Source organism: Rhinolophus sinicus, linkage group LG06, assembly GCF_036562045.2.
Source record: "Rhinolophus sinicus isolate RSC01 linkage group LG06, ASM3656204v1, whole genome shotgun sequence".
NCBI classification, from domain to species: Eukaryota; Metazoa; Chordata; class Mammalia; order Chiroptera; family Rhinolophidae; genus Rhinolophus; species Rhinolophus sinicus.
The window spans coordinates 151513519-151538511 of record NC_133756.1 but is presented as its reverse complement, the minus strand read 5'-3'; the positions used below and the strand labels follow the sequence as shown (position 1 = coordinate 151538511).

At 51.7% G+C, this 24993-nt stretch overlaps 1 protein-coding gene across 1 annotated transcript in view; it reads left to right on the top strand.

Moving 5' to 3' along the window:
• The window catches only part of ALX4 (ALX homeobox 4), a 44457-nt gene extending 25171 nt beyond the window's left edge, over positions 1–19286 (top strand). Inside the window, exons 2-4 of the mRNA XM_019746387.2 lie at positions 7211–7521; positions 12080–12208; positions 14673–19286. Coding sequence (XP_019601946.1) covers positions 7211–7521; positions 12080–12208; positions 14673–15002 — 770 coding nt within the window. The 3' untranslated portion in view covers positions 15003–19286. The remainder of the gene's footprint in view (positions 1–7210; positions 7522–12079; positions 12209–14672) is intronic.
• Positions 19287–24993: the final 5707 nt, after the last annotated feature.

Below are 24993 nucleotides of genomic sequence, written 5' to 3'. Positions count from 1 at the left end.
CAAGAAAGAAACAGTCTGCAGAATAAAGAGTATCCGCATGGCTCTTCCATTTATGGAAATATCATCCTTTATTTTATCAATGTCCTATTACCAGATATTTTGGTTATTTTCAGTTTTTCTGTATAATAATGTCATGATGTACTTTCTCGCTGGTTAATTATTTGTGCCCATATAATTATCTCTTTCAGACGAATTCCTAGAAGTGGGATGTCTGGCTAAAGACATAACAAACATTTTACTTTAGGTTTTCTTGAATATATTTAAACACAATTTTATATTTTCTCTATAGTTGACATCTCTTTTGTTTTGAAAATAATAGGCTGTAAAATTAAAATTTGGGGTGTGTACAGTTTTATGAATTTTAACACATCCCCACACAGACTGAGGTACTCATCACCACCTTTGGAACACAGGATGGTTCCACACAGCAGTGTAGCCCTTTGTGGTCAAACCCACCCCCTGCCCCAGGCCCTGGCCAGCCGTGAGCTGTTCACCATCCCCGTACTGTTGCCTCTCCCAGAATGTCAGATGGTACGTAAGTGAAGTCCTACATCACGTAAATTTTGAGACTGGTTTCTTTTACAGACCAAATGCTGCCTTTGCAAGTCGTCCATGCCATTTCTTGCATCAATTATTGTTCCTTTTATCTCCGAGTAGCATCCCATGGCACGGCTGCATCGGTTTGCTGAGCTAGTCACCTGTTAAAGGACATTTGCGGTGATTCTGAACAAAGCTTTCATAAACATTCGCGTGCAAGTTTGGTGTCCACCCTCACCCTGCCCTCAAAAATGTCTTCATTTCTTTAGAGTGAATGCCTAGCAGTGGGATTGCTGGGTCATGGGTTAGTGTATATTTAATGACATAAGACACTGCCGCCCTGTTTTCCCACCAGCGATGTAGGAGAGTTCCAGTGGCTCCGTATCCTCACCATCACTCGGTATCGTCAGGTTTTCTGTGTCCATTGCAGTAGGTGTGTAGTGATATCTCATTGGGCTTTTAGGTTGCATTTCCATAGTGGAGAACATGTTGAGAATGTTTTCGTGCTCATTTGCCACCTGTATATCTTCTTGGGTGAAATGTCTGTTCAAATATTTTGCCCACTTCAAAAGAAATTATATATATATATATATTACTGTTAACTAAATTCCACCACATCTTCTTCAGATGTCACTCTTTTTTCCCAAATGTCCTTTTATTGTTCCAGGACCTCACCGAGGATGCTACATTACATTTAGTCCTCATGTCTCCTTAGCCTCTTGTGGTCTGTGACACTTTCTCGGACTTCCCTTGTTTGGAGAAGCATTTTTAGGGCTTGGATTGTACACGCTGGTGAACAGGAGCACCTGGTCAGCTTGTGGGTGGCGGGCCTGAGCACCCACACTTCTGCCCCCTGCTCTCCTCTGCAGGTGGGTAGCTCCTTGAGGCAGGGACACTGTCTCCACTGGTGCAATCAGCCAGATTCCATGCACGTTCGCTGACGTGTCACCCTAGTTACTGCTGCCCCTTCAGCCTTATTTATGGGGCCTGGAGCTAACCTAGGGACAGCAAGCTGAGCTCTGGACAGAGCTCAGTGGCAGATGAGGTGGGTTGGAGACATGATCAATGGCTAACCTTTCACCTCCGCCCCCACCTCCACACGACTGTTTGGACAGCAGTGGGTTTAGTCAGTGCCCTTTAAATAGCATGAAAGGGCCCCATGCTGGCCTGTTTTGTTTAAGGAGATTACATCGGAGCTGTGCTCTCTGCCATAGGGTGAGTGAGGCCAACTCACCCAAGAACAGAGCGAGCAGCTTGTCCCCCACAAAGCAGATGTTTGGAGGGAAAATAGATGTAATCAAAACCATGGAGGATAAAATTACTCAGACCCCTTCGACATACACTCCATATGCAAGGGCCTGTGTGCAACTCCACACACACACACACCGCGCATGTCCATACCCACCCACGCGTGTCTGCAGAGCAATGCACGCTCACACATACGCACAATAGCACACATCCCATTTGTGTGCCTGCACTTGACCACACAAGCGTGCACACTCTGTAGGCAACTACACATATGTTCTCCACACCCATGCACAGCTGCAGACCGTGCCACATGCCCGAGGGCACACACACTTGTGCACTCAGAAGGAATACACACACAGATGCCTCCGGCACCCTCTCCCCAAATGGCTTCAGAAGTTTGTTCTTTTTAAATAAATCAGTCATAAAAATAATTTCTCTTTAAATTACAGTCATAAAAAAAAAATCGCAGTCACCTTTGGAAATCTCTTAAGGGCTTTCATGTCAAAAAGAAAGGTTAGACTAGATTAGAGTGACGCCATTTAGTTGAACCAAGACAAATGGGTAGAGGTTAAGGGAATGAAGAAAGGTTTTCTATTTCGAAATCCAATAGCCAGGACCGTCTAGCCGCAGCCCAGGCAGGTCCCAGAAGAGGTTCAGGCAGAGGCCGAAGGGCCTTCTGGAGCTCCTGATTAAGAACGTAACTTTGAACTGAATGCTTCCCACTTCATCAGAAGTGGTCGACGGAAATAACATTTACCAAGGACTGTTTGGAGGGCGTGCCATACCGTCAGGGCCACCCTGGCGTGCGTACCTTCTGTGAGGCAGGCTGTGATTACTCTTGATCTTTTATGCACCTCACTTGATTCCTTTGGGTTGTCTGGGGTTTATTTCCACATCAAGACATTCTACTGGGATTACGCAGATTGGGATTACAGAGCCTTGGGCTGGACAAAGGCCACAAAGAAGGGGCATCAGCAGAGCACCAGGACAGCGTCTATATGGGAGCTGCCCTCGGGAGGGCAGGGGGGACATCGGACCTGCAGGCAGATGGCCTGGACCCAGGTGGGGCTCTTTGCTTCTCAGCCTCATGCCAGCACGGGGTGCCATCGGCCTGAAGAAAGCTAACCTGGCAGCTGGGCCAGCTGAGAGTCTCCCAGTGACCTTTCTTCTACCCCGGTGTGCAGCGTGGTGGGTGTGGAGCTGGATCCTGGCAGATGCTGGACTGGATTTCCTGGACATTGAAATTCCCAAGCCTCCTCCGTGAAGCCTACCTCTCTGCTTCTCCTTCTGCCTCCTGACCCCTCCCTGCTTCCCTGCTACTCCCTGCATGTCTGTCTCGGTCTTCTACCCGCTCTCCCTCGGTGAGCTCATCTCCTCCTCCCACTTCAGCTGTCCACCTTTAACGGTGGCATTAGCCAGTGTGTGCCTCTTTTTCATGTATCGTATCCACCATTCTCCTCATTGTCTACCAGGATGAACTGGTTCATTCATTTGTTCAGCAGTGTTTTCTTCATGTTCGCCGTAGGCTGCTGGCACATGGTAGGTGCACAAAGATAGCTGGTCAGAGTGAGTGCTCAGTAATAGGTCTGTTAGAAAGTGCCGTTTATTCTTCAGCAATTTCTCATTGCGTGTCTGCCACCTGCCCCATCCTGGGTTAAGCCCTGGGCTGAAAAGGGACAAATGGCATGAGGTCCCAGCCCTCGGGACATGCTATAGGAGCAGCTGGACGTTCAGGGATTGATTATCTACTAGTCAGAGACTAGCAATTGGAGCAGCTGAGCAGAAGATGGAGGGATCTCTATGGCTGTTGCAGTGTGGGAAGGCTTCCTGGAGAAGCTGGTGCTTGACTGGACTTGAAGGTCAGCTGGAAAGAAGGGACATTCCAGACAGGTGGCCGGAGGTGGGTGTGAGGGGGACCCAGGAAGTCAGTGGCTTCCTTTGGTCTGCAGGAATTCCGCCTGAGTTGTGGAACCTGTTTTCAGCGGTCGTCTTTGTTGAGGAGGGCACTGCAGAGCAAGCTGGACGCTCACAGCACCTAGGCTCGGGCCACCATGCTGATTCTCCACCCAGCCCCTCAGGATCATGTAGTCAGAGAGCAATCTGCTGGCTTTGCCCACGCCTAGCACTGTCACCCAGCCTACCCCTGGCACCCGGCCTCAAACAGGCTCGATAAGCTAGGGGCCACCTGAGGATCAGCAGTAGGAACTACAGCTGCTTAGGACAAGGAAGGCTCAGAGAGGCGCGGTAGCTGCTCTAAACATCTGCAGGGCTGTCCTGGGGCAGGGGCTGGACGTTTAGAACCAGGACCAATGAGCCAGACCTCCCTGCAACACACATGGGCTGGACCTAAGGACGAATGGTCTGGCTGTCCTGGGGGCAGTAAGCTCTCTGGCACCAAAGCCTGGATTGCAGCACCTGGTGGGGCTGCCGGGGGGTAGAAGGAGGTTGAACTAGGTGCCTTCCAGTCTGGGGTCTTTGGACTGAGTTCCTGAGAGGGCCTTGGCTTGCCAGTCTGACCAGTTGGGAGGGGCACAGAACCTTGGGGGAGTTCTATTTTTTGTCTAAATTAGGGACCCAGCCTCAGGATTTAAAGCAAGATGACCAATAATCAAGACTGAGATTAGGAGGCATTTTTCTCTTCTTTGAGACCAGAAGCGTCACTCCCATTTATCTCTCAGCCTTTCCAGTCAGCTGACATTTGCTTGGATATACACAAGCCCCATCTTTCTCCCCATCCAGATCCTAAGGGAAGGTCCACTGGTGAGTAACGTGGGAGGGACACTCTACTGGGCTGAGGTGTGACACCACCCCTGCCTGCTCTCCCCACTCCAGATGGCACATGCCTGCTCCCCTGTGCAGACGAGACTCACGTGAACTGAGTGACTTGAAGTCACAGGCAGACCGTGCTGGAGCTGGGACCGAGAGTTGATCTCCCAACTCTTGGTCTGGTGGTTTTGGCACGCACGGTGCTGTCTCCCATCTCTCCTGTTCTCGCTGGGTCTCAGTGGGTGGCTGGAGGTGGGGAAACTGGATTCTTACTTCTCGCCATGGAAGGCCGGACTCAGTCAGCCTAGAACCAGCTGAGCGCTGAGGGGTTTCTCTGAGGGGCTGCATCATTACGCCCTCCTCCTCAGGGGCTGGTCCTTCTGCCCCCAGGATGAGCACAGCAGGCCTTCCTGATTATGTGAGGCCCCTGGATTGCTTTGCCTCTACTGCTCTCCCTGAGGAAGGGACCCAGGAGCTAAGAGGCCGCACTCTCTCGCCAGTTAGCACATACATATTCCCTGCTCTCTCTGATCTCTGTCAGCACCTCTCCCAACTCCCGGTGAAAACTAGGGGTTGGGGCTGGTCCCTACCAACTCGCAGTTTCTAGAACATGGAGCTCCCTCTGGGCAGCCCAGACGCTTTGGCTGTGTGGGGTGGTCCCAATTCCAGGATGGATGCCAGAGGATGCTGGAAGGGTCCTCAGGGTCATGGGATGAGGTCTGGGGAGCAGGGCTATGGCAGGAGGGGTAGGGGTTGCCCCCTCCAGGTCTGGCCTCCAGGAAGTTGCATAACAAAGATGTTTATTTTTGGTGAGGCTGAGTGGGATTTCTTCTCTTAAAAAAAAACCAAAAAAAACCCAAAACATAAAACTTATTTGTCTGCCAGGAAGATAAATATCTTTGCTGAAAGCTCTTGGCCCGGCTGACAGCGGCAGTTTGCATGCTGCTGTCACTGAAGCCTTGGCAATCTGCGTGTGCCTGGGCTCAGATGGGTGTCATGCGTGATGCCTGCGGGCCAGCCCACCATCCCGATGGCATCAGCACTGGTAGTGACTCTCAGAAATGTCCTCCCAAAGCTGCTTCCAGGCCCACTCACGTCCACCCCCTTTCCTTGGTACCTTGGAGAGGGAGGTGCGAATGACAGAACCAAATGTGCCACTCAGCTTCCCCAGCACGAAGAGAGCCCCCAGTGTATACAGAAAGCCAGGATGAGAGTGAACCTGAAGCCTTGGCCCCCAGGACCTGGACAGAGTCAGGAGACCTGGGCTAGAGGCATCATCCTGACACTTAATGCCTGTTGTTTGGACCTATTCTCAGAAGAGGAAACTGAGGGTCAGAGTGGTCCTCATGCTTGTGACGATCAGCGCTTGTGCACGTGAAAGGTCTTGTCAACGCTCCTCACACTTCACAAGAGTCATAGACAAGGCAATGTGGTTCAGAGAGGGGCTCACACCCATCTCCAGACACGGCCTTGTGCCCTTTCCACAGTGCCACCCATGCTCCTGCACTCAGGTGCTCCAGGGAGGGTCTGCCCACTTGGAGGACTTCTCCAGAGTCCGAGTCCTCTGCTGTTCTCAAGTCCAGGCCAGAACTGGGAATGACACTGGCAGAAACCCACCCAGCACCACTGTGCTGAATGCTTCACATGTTGGCCTCTTTAATCCCACAACTACCCTATAAGGATATCTATCCTACAGACATCTTCATCCCCATTTTACAGAGCAGAAAACTGAGGCACAAAGAGGTTAAGTGAACTGTCCAAAGCACACAGCTGGAGAGTCGTCCCTGCGGGAGTCACACCGTGGTGCCTGGCTCGGAGGCCAGTGTGTCTGCCCAGGGTGCTCACTGGGCTTTGCAGACATGGACAAGCTGCTTCCATTCCACCCTCCACCCTGGCCGCTGCCTCCTCATCCTTGACCTGCATGGGTTGACTTGTCTTTTCAGCTCTAAGCTTCTAGGAATCAGGAGGCAGAGCCCCATTTTGTCAGCTGGCAGAGGCTGTGGACCTGGGCCTCGAGCTTTGTGTAAATCTAGCAGTGTCCACATGGAGGGGGAAGGACACTGCTTGGCCAATAGGTCAGACCAGTGGGGCAGGGGGGTAAGGGGATATAATTCCTCAGCTCTTGGGGCGGAATTTCCACAGCTCCTGCTGAACCCCAGACAGGACCAGGTCAAGAAAGGAGGGGCGTTCTGTCTGTCTTGATGTTGGCCTCACCTCCTCACCCCAGGCGCAGATGGGCCAGACATGGCTGCTGAATAAGTTTTCCGTCCCACCCCAGGCATCTGAGGCATTGGGTCAGCATCCTCGATGCCCAAAGGAGAAGTTCTGGCAAAGGGCATCCTTCTCTAGGGATGAGCCTGGGGTCAGTGGGGTAGTAATTAAAGGTCATAGAGGTCAGATTGGTTGACTCAGAGTCACATAACATTGATGCTGAAAGGGGCTCAGAAAGATTCTGAGATAATGTCAAAGAGGCTCAGAGAGGGAAAGAGCCTTGGCCAAGGTCACACAGCATATTCATGGAAAGCCAGGATTAGAACCCTGACCTCGCATCCAATGTATATCCCCTGAGAGGGGAAAGGCAGGAGATGGCTGCCCGTCCCTCCCTCCTCTCTTGCTCGATTCAGCCATTGGTTTCTGACCTTGTATCCTACTCCCTCAGCCAAGGAGAGCTCCCTGAGTGAGCCAGAGTTACCACCTGACTCTGACACCGTGGGGATGGACAACAGCTACCTCAGTGTGAAGGAGGCTGGGGTGAAGGGTCCCCAGGACCGGGCCAGCGCTGACCTCCCCAGCCCGCTGGAGAAGGCCGACTCGGAGAGCAACAAGGGCAAGAAGCGGAGGAACCGAACCACTTTCACCAGCTACCAGCTGGAGGAGCTGGAGAAGGTCTTTCAGAAGACCCACTACCCCGACGTGTACGCGCGGGAGCAGCTGGCCATGAGGACGGACCTCACCGAGGCCCGCGTGCAGGTCAGTGAATGTGTCTGGGGTGGGAAGGGAGAGCAGGGCCTGCCCTTGGGCTGGTGGCTCGAGCTGACACTGCCTGACTGTCCCTCAGCCACATGCTCTTCACTTCACCAAGGAGAGCCTCCAAGGCTCCCAGCCTGCCCCTCACAGCCCTGCTCCAGCCAGGACAAGTCTGCTTTTATCCACCTTAATATCAGGCTTTTGCTCTGGTTGGAGCAGAGGTGACAGAAGGAGGGCCCTCGGTGGAGGGGCAGGAAGCCTGTTAATTATTTCTGGGCTCTATGTGGTGTGACAGTCCAGGCCCTTTCAAGAAGGAGAAGATGTCTGGTTTCTGATCTGGAAGGCCTGGCTCTCAGAAAGGAAACAGGATAAACTTAAAGACATCCACAGCAGCTTGATGGTCAGAAATAGGGAACAATCCAGCTCTTCTTTCTGCCCAGGATGGCCTGCCTACTCCTCCATCATTCAGGTCCCAACTAGATTTACGTCCTTTGAGAAGTCTTCCTGCCCACCATGGCAAAAGCACTAGTCCCTACCACCACCCAGCCACCCAACACAACACGATCCAACATAGCATAACCCAACCCAACCCAACCCAAAAAGTCCAACACAGCTCAACCCAACCCAACACAACACAACACAACACAACACAACAAAGTCCAACACAGCTCAACCCAACCCAACCCAACCAAACCCAACCCAACAAAGTCCGACACAGCTCAACCCAACTCAACCCAAACCAACACAATCCAACCCAACCCAACTCAACCCAACCCAATGCAACACAACACAACACAACCAAACCAGGTTACCTACTACCACATTATCCTATTTTATCTTCTTTGTAGAATTTATGACTGGCTTAACGTATTTGATCTGCTTGTCTCCTCCCACTAGAAAGTGAGTCTTTGAGGGCAGGTACTGTCTGATTGTTCATCACTCACTGTATTCCTACCAATTAGAGAAGGCTGAACTTAGAGCGACAAGGGCAAAAAAGAAATATCTGTAGACCAATTGACCTCTTTTGTCCAGAGAGGTGCGTTCCCCCACCTTGCATGAAATTCAGCAAAGAAAGAATCAGAAAGGAAGCCAAGACCTTTGAATACCTCAAAACAGGTGACAAAATTCACACACTGGAGCTCAAGCTTCAGCTTAGCACAAAATAAATATCTTGCTCAGTCTGCTTTCCCCCCCAGAGCATGTTAGAAATAGCAAATAAGGTGTTAGATAGCAGTTCCCCGCCCCCCGCCCCTCCCTTCCAGTGGGTTAGGGAAATCAACAGCTTGAGAAAAATACTATTTTTTGTTTATTTATTTTTTTAAAGCAGCTCAGCTCAGCTCAGTGGGCATTTCAGTGCCAGGACAAAGCCCTTGGTTACTCAGCAGGCCCAAGGGCGCCCCCTGTTGCATTAGGCATCAATAAAAGCTTTATCACTCTCTACCATGTTCTGTTTATTAAGGCAGAGGCTTTCGTAATTTAGGCCAGAAACGTTTTCATCTACAATAGCTAATGTGAAAAGGACTAACAGTTATCAGTAAATATGTAGCCATCCACTAACTTCAGGTACCCAAAGTAATTCTGAATAGTCAGGTTGTTTAACCATAAGTTCCTGAGAGCAGGCTGTCTGTTTTATTCCTCTCCAGTGCTGAACTGGTGGGGACAAACCAGTTCCTTTCCTGTGCGGGATGTGTATACATATGTGTGTGCATGTGTGTGTTCCTAACAAATGGATGGGAATGTTCAGGAGTAGAATTCACTTAGTATCGAAAGAAGGATGGCTCTTTCAGTACAAGACATGGAAAGGACATTGGGGCATGTCTAGCATTTTTCAATCACCACCTGAAATAGAGTATTCTGTCTGCACGTGCGCACACACACAAACACACACACAATTTATGCCTACATCCAAAAATGGAGCTGAGGCAGCTTACAATGAAAGATTTACTGTTTTCTTTATTTTCATCCAAGAACAACAACAACTTCATGAAACAGAAAGGTAATTATGTCAAAAATCTAGGCTTAGGATCATAGTTGTCACTGAACACAAATTGCAACCCTGAGCTTCCTGGCAGCCACGTCAGAAAGGGAAACCCGATTGGGTTGTGTATCTTATCATCTAAGGGGAGGATCACAGAATTAGAGAATGTTAGTGCTGGAAAGGATCACCTGGTCCTCTCATTTAGTAACGAGGAAGAAGAGGCCCAGAGGTGGGAAATGATTGCCGGTGCTCAGGCGAGTCAGGAAGAGTGACTCACTGGCAGTGTGGAGACTAGAATCTAGGACTCCTGAGTTCCATCCCACTGCTTCTTCCACTTTAGTTTGCTCTACCAGGACACGTGCCAGATTGTTCCGAGACTTTTCTTTGTATAAAGGCAGCAGGGTGGGTGGGATCTTCATGTGCGTCAGACCTCTGGGTTGAGCCCTGAGCCGCACAGTGCCCTGGGGGGTGGAGGGAGTGGTGATGGAACCCCCTGCCTGCCTCTGTTGAGTTAGTTCGGGGCCCATATTCAGCTGGTGGGAGGCCAGGTGCCTGGCGTCGAGTGGCGGAGGGGACAGGGAGGAGGCGATGAGGACGCCGAGATGGACCTTTCCTGGGAAGAAGCCCGGGGTTTGGCCCTGCTCCAGGGGGCTGAAGGGGCCTCTCTCTGCTGTCTGGGATTCCAATCTCCGCAGCTGGTGTCTGAAGACAATAAGACAGAGGCCTCCCTCCCTCCCTCGCCCTGGGCCACCCCACCCTGGCCCCAGATGGGCTGCGGTTAGCAAGGCCTCTGCCAAGACAGTTGATTCCTTGGGGAGAGGCCTGTGCTGAGTGGGCCTGTGCCGGGGTGGTCCTGGGGTGAGACATGCAGAATGGAAGGCCGGGACCTCGCAGGCCACTCTCCTCCCTAGGGCTGTACAGTGGAGACAGGCCTGGGGCACAGAGCATTTGTGGCAGGGCCTGTGGAGTCCCAGGCTCCAGGGATCAGAAATGGAAGGCAACTCCAAGCCTCAGGGCCCATGAATGTCAGCACAGGGGGGGCCGTGAGGATACCCCTGCCATCACCCAATTTATGTGTGAGAACACTGAAGACCCGAGAGGCTTTGATTTGAGCAGAAAAGCTCCAGCCTTGCATACAGGGTAAGGCCCAGGGAGGAAGGCACGGGAGAAGGAGGTGGGGAGGTCTGCTCCCATTGGGCTGCTCCCCCACAGCTGGGCCGCCTCCCCCAAGCTCCATCTTTAGCCCTCAAATAAAGCCCTCAGCCTGACCCCAAGCCACTCCCTTCCCAAAGACAGTGCTATCTCTGCTGCCTCTCCCACGCCTGCTCATCCATCTTCCTAGATAACCAGGTCTCCCCTCTCCCCCGCCTCTTCCTCCCCCACACTTAGCTCCAGCCCCCCCACCTTACATTCCATCTCCCCCAACTCTGCTCCTCCCCTCAATTCCAGGCCCCGTTTGGGACCCTGGCCTCCTTCCTCCTGGCTCTGTGATCCTCCTGGCCCATCCAGAGCCTATGTGACACTCGACCAGTGTTTCTCCACCTTCACATTTCCCACACAGTGACCGGAGCCCACAGAGACTCAGGGAAACCCCCGCAGTGGCAGCAACATAAGCTTTTTCTTGCCTTCGCCCCACCCCCAGAGAAAGAAGCCATCTTGATGCCTCCAGGGGGCTTCTCCCCTCCTCCCCAACTCCCCCCACAGAAAACCCTGGGAGGTGGAGGAAGGAGCGGAAAGACTGAGCTAAGCCTGCAGGAAATTAAACATGAAATGAAAACAAGCTCCTCTGATGCAGTCTCTCATCCTGCCCCCAGTCCCCCATTCCAGGCCACTGATAAAGGGGGATCCCGTTTCAGCAGTGCAGAAAGGAGACCCGATATGCCCTTGGCTCCCAGCGGGCGGACTGGGCCTAGACCCCAAAGCCCCCGGGGGACAAGGGGCCCCAGGAGGCTCTGGGGCAGGGCTGAGACCCCAAGCCCAGGAGAGGGCCAGTCTCCAGGGAGGACACAGAGTCAAGAGGGGAGATGGAGTGACTCTGAAAGAAATGTTGGCCAGTGTGTGTGTGTGTGTGTGTGTGTGTGTGTGTGTGTGTGTGTGTGTGTGTGTGTGTGTGTGTGTGTGTGTGTGTGTGTGTGTGTGTGTGTGTGTGTGTGTGTGTGAGAGAGAGACAGAGAGAGAGAGGTCCTCCAGTAGAAAGATTTTCTGGAGGAGCATTCACAGCCTTAATCAGGCTCTCCACAGGGGTCCGTGGCCCACAGCAGATTGGGCCACGTGTTGGGGTTGGTTGGATGTTTGCTAAGTGACCAGTGATGTGTTTCATGTGTGTGTGACGCTTGTTCTGTTCTGAAGCTTAGGAAAAATGAAGTTCCTGGCCCACAGTCATACCCATGGCTAGTTGGGGTAAGCTGCCTTCCTGACTTTCGGGTGGTCATTCCAGATTGTAAGCTCTGGAGGATAAAGGCTAAAGCAGCACTTATCTGCAGCCCCATGTCCTGCTGGGGCTCAAGGGATCGGCTTGCACCTCCTGAAGGTGAGGCCTCCAGCTCAGGGTCTGACCCCTGTGACAACTGCCTTCTCCTCCAGGTGTGGTTCCAGAACCGGAGGGCCAAGTGGAGGAAGAGGGAGCGTTTTGGGCAGATGCAGCAGGTCCGAACCCACTTCTCCACTGCCTATGAGCTGCCCCTCCTCACCCGAGCTGAGAACTACGCCCAGGTAAGTCCCTGCCCTCAGCTGCCTGTTCCGACCCCCAGCCCCACGCGCTCTGAGAACGAGTACCTCAGAGAAGGACCCAGGTCCTCTGAGATGGGACTCACGGCTCCAAGGTCCCTTCAGGCCCAGTTCAGGTGTGTGCCTGTATACAACAGAGTGTAGGAGACCCAGAGCGATTTCTGTCCCACGTGTTGACCCAGGCTTGGCTGGGCTTTAGGGAAGGGAACGTTGGGGCAGTGAGGGTGGCTTTCTCCTCTACTGCTGTTGTCACTTTTGCTATGGGCGTCAGAAGCAAGGCAGGCTGAGGCCATTAGGAACCATCAGTGTTCCCAGGAAAGGCAGTGCTGACATCTGGAGGACTTGGATGAACAGAGAGTTCTGAGTCCCAGGACAGGTTGTCACCCCAGCTCCTAATCTTTCATGCTTTGGGCAATCACAAGCTCTGAGCCTCAGTTTCTTCATCTGTAACATGGACATTATAAAAGTCCCTGTCCCAACACCTTTGAAAGGCTGTGTAAGGTCTAAACTAGACACCGCAAAAATACTGTGTGAGTTATACATTTCACAAAGCTTGCTCTGTGGGCTGCCAGTTCCCCTCCGCGTCTGTGTCCCATCTTCACCTTCTGTCCCCACCGAGCATCTTTGTAGATATCTGTCAGCCAGCCCCCTGTTCTAGTGGCCGTTGAGTCCTCAGTGAGATGCAAAGGTACAAGAAGTAATATGAATAATGTCAGGTACCCAGGATACTGGGAGAAACCTACTTTTGGCCGAGTCCACTCCTGACACCCCTCAATCTATCCAGCAGAGGTGGCCATTTCCTCCCTCTCAGTCCTCCTTCGGTCATGGCCTCTAAGTCTAGCCCCACCCAGCAGCGAGCCAGTGGCACAGACCTTCCTGAGTCCCCTTTGCTTCTTGCTGTCTCAGGGCCATCCTGGCATATCTGGGTACTCCACCAAGACCAACCGTGCCCCTCCCCTCCCAGGATTCATGTGGAATGAGTCAAGGGTCAGGCCTGGGGGTGAGGCTGACGAATGTGGGGTGTCTTATACACACACACCATCTGCCCCAGCTCCTGCTATGTCGTTTCATCTTTTCCTCCCCTCACTCCCTCCCCACACCCAGCATCCCACTGTCCCCTGGAGGGTGGACCTCCAGCCCTAACTCCTTGGCCTTGATCTCTGCTGCTCGCGTGCTGGAGGGAGAAAAATCACACAAGAGGACTCATCCCTCTCATGCATCCCTCTCACCCACATGTTGCAGCCCCCAGACCTCCTGATAGAGGGAGTGGGGGAAAGACAACCAATGCCCCATCACCCAACGAACCAAAGCCAACTTGCAAGCCGTTCCTGTTGCCATGACAATACCTGTGGGATGTGAGGGTAGAGTTCCCTCCTCACTCTGCTTTTAAATGCCTTCCCTGAGTGCATTCCAAACCCTGGCGCTGCGAGGCAGGCCAGCACAGCAGCCTGAGGGCCACTGATGTGCTAGCTGAGAGGGGCACAGTCTCCTCCTCAGAGCTTGTCCTGCTCACCCTGCCCCTCCACCCAGGACACTTGGGAGATGTATTATTATTTTTTTTTTTGGCTGAGTCCCCAGCTCTACCTCCCCATAAATGCTTAGAGGAGAAAGGGGTCCAGAGGTGGAAGCTAGGGAGGGGGAAGGGATTACAGCTGCATGGATGGGAGACAAGATGTCCAGTTCAGCCCTCACTGCTGCCTGGGCATCCTCCACACCCCTGAGACTTGTGGGCATCCACCAGGCTCCATTCATCTACTCACTGGTGCTCACCACCTCCCGAGGCAGCCCCTTCCATCCTGAGTGAGTTCTGAAGCCTCAATGGTGTCAGCCCCTCAAATCTCAGCCACTGACCTTGGCTCCTGAGAGAATGAGGCCCTCACTGGCTATCTCTACCCGCTCCAGACCACAACCTGTAAGGCCAGAGCCCATGTCCCCAACACCAAAGCCTCTGAGTTGGGGTTAGCTCCCATTTATCGGGTACCTAGGAGGCGCTGGGCCTGGGGAGGGGCCTCAGGCAAGGAAGACATAGCCTCTGACCTCAAGCAATCCATGTATGCAGAGAGGGAGCCTGCAACTGTGTCTACAATCAGGAAGCCAGCCGGCTGGGGAGGGGGGGGCTGCCCTCAGCTGCTTAGCTGTGGCCCCAGGACAGCCCTTTCACTGGACCTTGATGAAGTCTGAAGTTCAGTTCTTAGAAGGGAATTTCTGTCTGCTGCGAGCCTGGCCCTGGGCACAGAGGAGCCAAAGCATAAAAGCCAGGCCCTCCTGGGGGCATCTGGAGGCCTTAAAAGTATTGAGAGGCTCCCATGTAAGTTCGAGAACGGTTTCATCATAGGGTTGGGCTGCTAAGCAGGGAGAGGTCATTCAGGGGGTAGGGGAAGCCCCTTATGGACCCCCCCTCACCTCCACCCCAGCCAGCCTATGACCTCTCTCCCTTCCATCTCCCCAGATTCAGAACCCGTCCTGGATTGGCAACAATGGGGCTGCCTCACCCGTTCCAGCCTGCGTGGTCCCCTGTGACCCGGTGCCAGCCTGCATGTCCCCTCATGCCCACCCCCCTGGCTCTGGGGCCAGCAGTGTCACCGACTTCCTGAGTGTCTCTGGGGCTGGCAGTCACGTGGGCCAGACGCACATGGGTGGCCTGTTTGGAGCAGCGGGCCTCAGCCCAGGCCTCAATGGCTACGAGCTCAACGGCGAGCCAGACCGCAAGACCTCGAGCATTGCTGCCCTCCGCATGAAGGCCAAGGAGCACAGTGCAGCCATCTCCTGGGCTACCTGACAGGGCCCCTGCGGTCCCATCCACGCGCCCTCCCCGACCTTGGGGCACTGGCCATGCCCATGCTTTCCAGGCCCCCAGCCTCCCACTCGACTGTCCTCTTAGGAACCTGGCCTGGGCCAGGGCCTGACCCTCAGCACTTTCAGCCGCCCCAAGTCTGAGGCCCTGTGAACTGTGGGGAGGGAGGGGGCAGCAAGCCTCTGCCCCTCCCCCGCATGGAGGCTGAGACCCCTGCTCCTGGCTAGAGGCAGTGGAGGAAGCTGGATGGCCGAGTTTTGCAGTTGTGCATCCATTAGAAGCTGAAGACCCTTTCTCCCCACTCCTGCTCCTCCATCCCACCTGGTTTAACCGGCGAGTCGAGTTTAGATCCCCATCCAGACCCAGCAGCAGCAACAGTACAGGCACGTCCATCCCTCCCTCTTCTGTGGGGTCCCTGGTCACCAGGCCCCTGACTGTGTCTGAAGAACAGGCTGCTCAGCAGAGTCAGTCTCCTGCCTTCCCATCTGCTTTTCTCTTCCTAAAAGCCCATGGCATCTGGCCTCCTGGACCCAGGGCACCTGCCTCGCCTCTCCCTGAACGGAGGAGCCCCCATCCTGGCTGTCCCTTGTACTGGACACACCCAGAGGTAGTGGGCAGAGGAGGAGAGGAGCTGGAGCCAAAGAATCCTGCTGTCACCCAGCAATGCTGGCATCCAGGAGGATGGGACATGTTCCCACGCCCCTGCACCCTGGAGACTCTGGATTTGGGCGAATACTGCAGGGGGTGGATACAGGTCACCCACAGTACCCGTGGTGCTGGAGGAAGTAAAGCTTCTAGAGGGAGAAAGGGCTGCAGAGATGTGTCCAGGTGGGGACGGGGGATCGCGCACACACTTCTGCCCTTCAGCTCGCCTGATCCCGCGGCAGGCAGGATGACAGCCACGGTGGGCAGGTCGGGGCAGCTCTGCTTTCCACCAGTCAGACCCCTCCAGGAGGATCTTTCTCCCTTCCCCTGCCCCACCCTGGCACTCACTGGGGCTGCTGAGCAGTGTCCTGGCGTGGAAGGATTTATACCTGGGACACACAAGCTAGAGCCTGGGGTCATGGCAGAAGAGGGTCGAGAACAGGGTACAAGATTCACTGGCGGACGTGGGCCTGCACTCAGCCTCCAGGCAGGCAGATCGGCCCTTACGCTGCCTCAGACTGCCTTTCTGTCATCAGCCATCCCTGGTACAGCGCCATACCTTCCAGAGCTTTCCATGGCGGGTGGGGACTCTGTGGTCCTCAAGGCGTAGGGCAGACAGAACCTGCCCTGACACTTCTTCTCTCGGGCATCAGAAGTCTCAGCCCCTCTCTCTGGCCTCTGAAAGGGTTTGTGGGGCTTAGCTCCTCTGGGTCACTTGCTCTGCCTCAGATCTGGGGGGCAGGATGCCCTCTGGAAGCAGATTTCCCTGACTGTAAGAAGGGGCCTCCTTCTTGGGGGCGGGGGACTCCACATCGGCTTGAGACCTGCAGCTTGGGTTTTGGCCCTGGGTCAAACCCGTCACTGAAGCTTGTGGCACACCGTGTCTGTGCTCGGGGGCGAGTGTTGCAGGACCTGGGACGTCCACAGCGGTAGCCCCAAGGGAGAAGCCCAGGCCCTTTTTACCTTCTACCTTGACCCGGTCAGTGAGGAGAGCCGGGGGGGCCTGGACACAGGGCAGCCCCTGGGGTGGGGCGGGGAGTGGGATCCTCTGCCCTCGAGCTGCTCAGGGTTTACAGGAAACCGCAGTCTCCCCCTCGGCCTCATGTTCTCATCTAATCCGGAAACAGGACTGGGGATAGGATCTGGCTCTGGCCTCCCTTAATCAGAGTCAGACCTCTGTGTGCACCGTAGCTCTAAAATTGATCTTCTAGAAGTGACAAGGGTCTTAGACATTGAACTAGATGTTCTGGAAGGTTTGGCTTTAAGGGTTTCATTTGTTTAAGGATCTTGGGAGGACTCTTCAGAAGCCTTTTCCAGTTCTGAGGTTCACTGAAATCACTCAGACGCCCCAAAATCTAGCCAGGGAAAGAAGAAAATTGGTTAAGGCTGGGAACAGTCCTTGCTTCCTCCTTAAATGCTCTAGTGGCTGGAAGGATCCGAGGAGAACTTTCACCATAAGTACGTTTTCACCCAGGAGAGAATCAGTATATAAAGAAAGAGAACTAGGATAGCCCCAGAGGAGGGAAGAGAGAGAGGGCTTGAAGTAGATTCTTCTGGAAGGAACCCTTGGTGCTCAATCCTCTATGTATTTGCTTTCTGGCTGGACTAGACTTAAGTCAGGCAAATTTCAACTAAAACACCTGAGACGAAAAAGCCTCTGGTAGAAGAAAAAGCTGTTGCTCTGGCTGCCTGTCCCACCAGCACAGCCCAGTCTCAACGATGAAAACATCCCCATGCATCTCCCCACAGGGGGCTACCCACCCCCAGGCCTGTCCTCGCCCTGCCTCAGCTCTCTAGGACCTGCCTACCTGACACTCTGAGAACCACAGAACCACCAAGCTGGGTGGGGGGATTAGAAACCCTGTCAGTCCAACCCCTTCACAGTAGACGTGAGACGACCCCGGGCCCCAGTGGAGAAGTAACTGCCCCAGACACCTTTAACCTGAGGCAAAGCTGAGAGAAGAGGCTGGACACGCCACCCAGGCTCTGACAGCAGCCTCAGTGGGTATTGGGTGGCAGCTGCATGAAGCCCCCCAGGGCCGCATGCCTCACTCAGCAGCTCAGCTGTCTGCTTGAGTGCCACCCTCGCCTCAGCCTTCTCCGTTGGGTGGCTAGGCCCAGGCGTTCTGCCGTCAAGGGCGGGAGGAGTCCCTGTGACAGCTCATCGATGCACAAGCAAGCGCGGATGACTCCGGGCGGGCTGGCTTCCTTAGGAAGGCAGGTGGACAGTGCTCTGTATGTCACTGCTAAGCAAATAAGCTAAAAGACGCGACGATCTCCTTCGGCTATCTGCCTAAGAGCTCAACGGAGATGGCGATGAAAACCTGAAGGGCTGGGTAGCTGGCAGACCAATGGGCAGCCTCCCCGACACTGAGCCTCTGATCCCGGCTGCTGCCAAGGCTTGACACTAAGGTGCTGCTACCACCCTCAGATGCTGTCACTGCTCCTGGGACTGGGAGGAGAGGGCTCTGGGGGCACATGGAGAGGCTTGTCCCCAAGTCTGCAATGGCACTTGGAGGACACGTATAGGCTTTGTAATGTTTTCTTGTGATCTTTCAACTATACTTGATTCTCAGCTCTCACTACCGTGCCTCCAGCTTTGGGAAGCACGGTGGCCAGGTTAGCTCAAAGACACTGCAAAGGGGTGGGGGGCAGCAGTCGTGAGGTGGGGGCCCAGCACACATTGCTGTGGCTACACTGGGCCCAGCTCCAGCGCCCCCTCTGCCCTCATTTCGGCTGGGGAGACCAGAGGAACTTTGCCAGGAAAACTACCGTGTATCCTGCTTACGCAGCCATTCTCTCTGGGCTGGGTTGTGAGGAGCTAGCTTGAGAGACACTCTGGGGCTTCCTGTCTGCTCCATGGTCCTGATTGTCAGGTGCAGAGGCAAACCTGCCCAGCTGGGGGAGGATGTCCGGCAAACGGGCCTCCGGGATAATCATCCATGACCGTAACAAAGAAAAATGAGAAGGCAACAAAAACCCTACTTCTCAAAGTCACACCAACCTCACCCATGTCACTTCACGAAGGATGCTGTAGGGAGGAAACGTAGTCCAGTGAGCACATTACCCAGTCTTGCCCGCCCCCTCTCCCCCTTCTCTTACGTCCATAGAGCTAGGCCTTTATACTACTGATTTTGAAGGACAGTTTTCCATGTCTAACAATCTGTTTGGCTGCGCAGTGGCTGGAAAGAGAGCTGAGTGCTAGAAGGAACATGAACCTCAACCGATACTTACTGTTCTCATTGTAAGATATTTTAACCCTGTATAAACGCAACTTTTCCTTTAGCTTAATGGCCTGGGGTGGATATTAAATATATATATATTAAAAATACATTAAAAATTCAGAAAAATGTATAAAAAAATGAGGTCAGTTCTATAAAGTTTTACTGCCTATACCACCATGTAACTGCATTATAGCAAACTATTAATAGAAGCGTTCTTGCCTTTCAAAGTAAGTTATTGCACTTACATCCTTTTTGGGAGGGGAGGGCTGTTGGTGAGAAGGGGCCTTCGGGGCCTAGTCATGGGGCCCCCTGGAGAGCAGAAGCAGCTGGACGCTCCCAAGCGCCCGTGGCTGGGTGCAGCCCAAACTGTCTATTTGGTTGTTGTTTGCAATAAACTCCTCCTTCCTCCTCTCAACTGGAACCTGTCTGTTTTGTTCTTGACTGGTGACAGATGAAATGTGATCAGAGGGGCCTCTGAAATCTCACGTTAATTGAAGTCGGCAAAAAATACTAACAGTGCCCTTTTGAACTGCTGACACAGTACAGAGTGGATTGCCAGGGTTAGATTAACAACAGGTGGCCGGCCAGGGCTCCTGCACAAAGAGGGGTGCGTGGCCTGCCAGGGTCTGGGACAGTCTGCCTGCATCCCGGCAGGCAAGCTGGGGGTGGGGGAGAAGCCGGGCTGCCAGAGTCCACTTCTCGGGCAGCGACAAGGGGTGACCACAGCTGCTGCTTAACACCCCTGCACCTCGGGAGTGCTCAGCACAGCTCTGCCTCCGTCACAGCCGGCAGGGCAGCCCCTCCGTGCCCCTGAGTGCCGGTCTGAGTCTCCAGGGGCTGTTCTGGAAGCAGGGGGAGAGCCAGGTCCTGTAGGTCCAGGGCGCGAAAGCCTGGCTGCTTGCACAGAGCACAGGACGGACCTCCAGGAGAGGCTGATCCCGACCCTCTCGCTCCCACTTAGTGACTGAGGGAAACCTCAGGCAGTACAGCCACATGATTTTTAAAGCAAAGCTCTACAAACAAATGATCCAGCAGGGAGGGGCCCAGGTGCTGCTGCAGAATAGGTGGCCCCTTGCTTTCCAGCGTGATGGTGACTCAAGGAAGAGGCAGTTTAGCCTCCAGAGACCCCTGTGGTGAGAGGGGTTGTTCCCCAAACCACCTGACACTCAGCTCTCACCTCTGAAGGAGAGGAATAAGCCCCGTTCCTGCCTAGTTTGCCAACTCAAGGGGAGGATTAAATGGGATGACACACATGAGCTCGCCTGTCCATGTGTCGTTATAGCAGAAATCCTCGATGTGGCCGGTGGGGAGTAGGGTGGTGCAGTAGTGGTGGTCTGTCTCCTTACGCAGGCCCAGACTTGCACGCTCAGCAGCTAAGGAACAATAGGTCCTCCACAAATAGCTCGTTCCCCAAAATAGAGCCGACCGTAAACTGTGCACTCAGAAGCGAGAAGATGCATGCCAGCTCCAGAGACAATGGGTGTGAGAGCTGACATTTTCCCAAGAATTCTGTGATTCCAAACAGATTTTTTTTCAGCTCAACAGAGACCAACAGGCTTGAGGAAGGGCAAACTTCTGAAAGGGGCTTCCGTTTAGGACCATAAGCACACCACGTGTTAAGGTGTTGTCTTCAGGAGTTGGGAGCAAACCCACTGTGAGATCTCCCTGGCACCCTGGTCCGCGTGTGGCTCAGATGTGCACAGGCTACAGTGTTCCTGCCACACCTTCTGGAATTTCCCTTTTGCTTGCCCCACAAGCCCCCTCCCCATCCCTTCTGTCTTTCACCCACACTCTCTCTCCCTAATTTCCAGGTTCTGTTGCTGTGACATACAGGCCAAGCTACACTCTGGAGAATGAAAATAAACGAGTATGTGTGTATGCGGGTATGTTGGGGGGACCAGGGAAGGGGACAAGCCTGAGGAAGGATGGAGCACAAAGCCAGCCCTTATCTCCTCGCCATGGTAGGTTTGTCAGAAAGCTCTGTTTGGATGAGAGCATGGAAAAGCGCTGGCAGGGAAGCCATAAGGTGAAGTGAGAAATGGGAGACGTGCGTGGAAGAACTGACTTTGCAACTTATTTGCCGTTATCTTAGGCGAGCCACTAGAATTCTCTAATTTTCAATTTCTTCCTCTGTAAAGTGGGGATGCCAGCTCTTCCCTGCTCACCTCACAAGGTGGTAGGCAGTCCAAAAGAGTTAAAATATTTAAAAATGGTGAAGGGCTGTCGAGACAAGAGGAATCACGCACTCTGGTAGTTGGGAAGAGCCATGGGGCTTGACTTCCCTCCAATGGCTAAGGGCAGGCTGCCAAAGGCTGGGGTGCTGTTTCACAAAGTGTGTCACCACACGATGAAGCACCGGGAACCCCCGATATTATATTTATGGGATTGGCCAGGGGGGCGTTGGTGAGGGAGCTGCTGATGCAGGGTGTATGAGTGCTCAGGCTGCTGTTAACAAAGTACCACACCCTGGCTGGCTTACATAAGATACTTATTTTCCCACCGTCCTGAAGGCTAGAGGTCCATGATCAAGGTGCTGGTAGACTCGGCTTCCAGCAAGGCCTCTCTTCCTGGCGTGGAGATGGCGGCCTTCTCACGGTGTCCTCACATGGCCTGTCTTCCGTTATGCACACAGCTCTAGTGTCTCTTTCTTTTCTTCTAAGATGCCACCCTTATGACTTCACTTACCCTTTATTACCTCCTTAGAGGCCCCATCTACAAATCTGGTGACATTGGGGGCTAGGGCTTCAGTATATGAATTTTGTGGGGGGACACAAGTCAGTCTGTAACAAGCAGGATGGCTGGTATGAGCTACAAGGATGGCGCAGAAATGGACAAGCGGCTGTTCTTCCCACCCCATATCCCAAAAGGTCTCAGTGGGTCCCAGCAAAATCCCAGATGGCCCGAGCATCTGCTCGACTCAGTGCCTTGTTACTTTCTACCTAGGCGACTGCTAAGTGGTTCCGTCCCACTCCTAGCCCCTGCCTGCTCCACTCCCTCACCACTACTGATGCCGAGACAGGGCCAGAGACCAGCTCTGATTACATCCCTCACCAGAGCGATCATCTGGAAAGCCTTCCCATTGCCGACGGACAGACATTTCAGCTCTGCTGTTTAGCCCTGAACTCCTATCCAGCTTTATCTTTTCTAATTCCCCCACCTGGACTCAGTGTTCCTGCAAATCCAGGACTTCCGTTATACTTTCCCATATTCTCGTTTCCTTTCACGCCTCTCAGGTCCAAGCGCTTGTCCCAGCCTCCCACACAACCCCACCCACCTAATGCCCATCCATCTCCACCTATTAATTCTCCAAAGCCTACCTCAAGTGCCACCTCCTTCACGGAGACAAAAGTGATCACTTCCTCCTTCCACAGTGGGGACCGTGTGCAATTCACCCTTAATCGTGCACTGTCTTATATAGTAGATAGAACTATAGGTGGCTCATCTCCTGTACTTATTAAATTCACCCTTAATTGTGCAGTCTTATATAGTAGATAGAACTATAAGTGACTCTCTCCTGTACTTATTAAAATGATCATAAGCAGCTCGAAGGCAGAAATAGGTGTCATCTATAAGAATAGGTGAATATTCTTCACCTATTTATCTGTAGCACCTGGCACAGTATCATAGCAAGCACTTAATAAATGTCAGCTAGATGGCTGGCAAGTCTGCATTCCACATCAAGAACATAACAGAAAACACTAAACGGAGGCAATGGCACTGGAGGCAGCGTACATCCTGAGGCCCTAAGCAACCATCCAGGTGAAGGAGGGAAAGGGATACTGGTCCACGACAAAACCAAGGAACTGTATAAGTTTTTAACCACCACTCACAAAACAATCACCTTTACTAAGGTATAATTTACGTAACATGAAATGCACCAATTTTAAGTGTAGAGTTGGATGAGTTTGGACAAATATGTACACACACATGTAACCATCACCTCAATCAAAATACAGACCATTCCCCTCACCCCCAAAACTTGCCTTGTGCCTCATCCCAGTCAACCCCCAACCCCAGCCAACCGCTGATCTACCGTGTTTCCCCGAAAATAAGACCGGGTCTTATATTAATTTTTGCTCCAAAAGATGCATTAGGGCTTATGGTCAGGGGATGTCATCCTGAAAAATCATGCTAGGGCTTATTTTTGGGTTAGGTCTTATTTTCGGGGCAACACAGTATTTTTCGTCATTCTAGGTTAGCTTTGCCTGTTGTAAAACTTCATATAAGTGGAATATGTTTATATGAGAGTAGCTCCGTACGATTACAGTACGTACTCTTTTGCATCTGGCTTCTCTTGCTCCGTTTGGAAACTCATCCATGCTGTGCGTCTCACTAGTTCATTATTTTTGTTGCTTTTGTATTCCATTGTGTGGATATACCACAATTTGTCTATGCATTCATCTGTTGTTAAACACTTGAGTTGTTTTCAGTTGTTGGCTATTGTGGATAAAGCTGCTATGAATGGGTGTTGAATTTCGTCAAATGTCTTTTCTAGCTCTGTTGAAATAATTATATGGTTATTCTCCTTTATTCTAATATTGCAAATTATATTGACTGACTTTCAAATGTTAGACCAAACGTGTATTCTTTAGTCATGTTGTATCACCCTTTCTGTGTATTGATGGATTCAGTTTGCTAGTATTTTGTTAAGGAGTTTGTGTCTGTGTTCAGGAGGGCTACTGGCCTGCAGTTTCTTTTTCTTGTAATATTTTTTGTCTGCTTTGCTATCACTGTAATGGTGACCACATAAAATGAGCTGGGACGTATTTCTTCCTCTTCTACTTTCTGCAAAAAGCTTGTATAAGATTAATTATTTCTTCCGTAACTGTGATAGAATTTTCCAGTAAAACCATGTGGACTTGGATTTTTCTTTGTGGGAAGTTTTAAATTATGGGTTTGTCGCTTTAACAGATACAGGGCTATTGAGATTTTCTATTTCTTCTTGAGGCAGTTTTGCCAACTGTGTCTTTAAAGGATTATATCCATTTTATAGATGATGTAGAATTTACCAATATAGTTGTTCATGTATATTCCCCTTTTAATATTTTTAGAATCTGTACCACTGCCCCTCTCTGATTCCCGATACTGGTAATTTGTATCTTCTCTCTTTTTTTTCCTTGGGTAGTCTAGAGCAGTTACTGATCTTTTCAAAGAACCAGTTTTTGTTTGATTTTTCTCCATTGTCCATTATCTATTTCATTTATTTCCAGTATTATCTTTATTCTTTCTTTCTTCTACTTACTTTGGATTTAATTTGGTCTTCAAGTTTCTTAAGGTAGAAACTTAGATCACTAATTTTATTTCTTTCTTCATTTCTAATATAAGCACTTCAAGCTTCAAGTACTCCACCCAACATGTTTAGATAAATTGTGTTTTCAATTTCATTCAGCCCAAAATATTTTCTAATTTTCTTTGTTTTTATCAACCCCTTATTTAGAAATATGTTATTTTATTTCCAATTAGTGGAGATTTCCCAGATATCTGTTATTGACTTCTGATTTAATTCCATTGTAAAAGTATGTAAGAGAACATACTTTTTATGCTTTCATTTCCTCTAAAATTATTGAGACATTTTAGGGTGTAACACATTTGTGGTGAATGTTGCATGTACACGTAAGAATGTGTACCCAGTTGTTAGTGGGTGAAGTATTAAGTGTCAAGTAAGCCAAGATGGTTGATAGTGTTATCAGGTCATCTATATCTTTCTGATTTTTTTTTTATTAACTTGTTTATCAACTACTAAGCGAGAAGTGTTGAAACATCTAAATAGAATTGTGAATTTTCTGTTTTGCTTTCAGTTGTTAGGTTTTGCTTTATATACTTTGAAGCACTGCTCCTTGGTGCCTACACATTTAGAATGACCTGTTCTGTGTTCTTGAGCTGACTCCTTTATCATTATGAAATATTCCTTTCACCCTGGCCATATTCCTCGTTTAGAAATTTATTTTGTTCTTTATTGATATAATAACTCCTACTTTCTCTCTCTTTTTTAAAAACTTAAAAAATTTGTTTAAGTGTGTTTTTCCAGGACCCATCAGCTCCAAGTCAAGTAGTTGTTTCAATCTCGTTGTGGAGGGTGCAGCTCACAGTGGCCCATGTGGGGATCA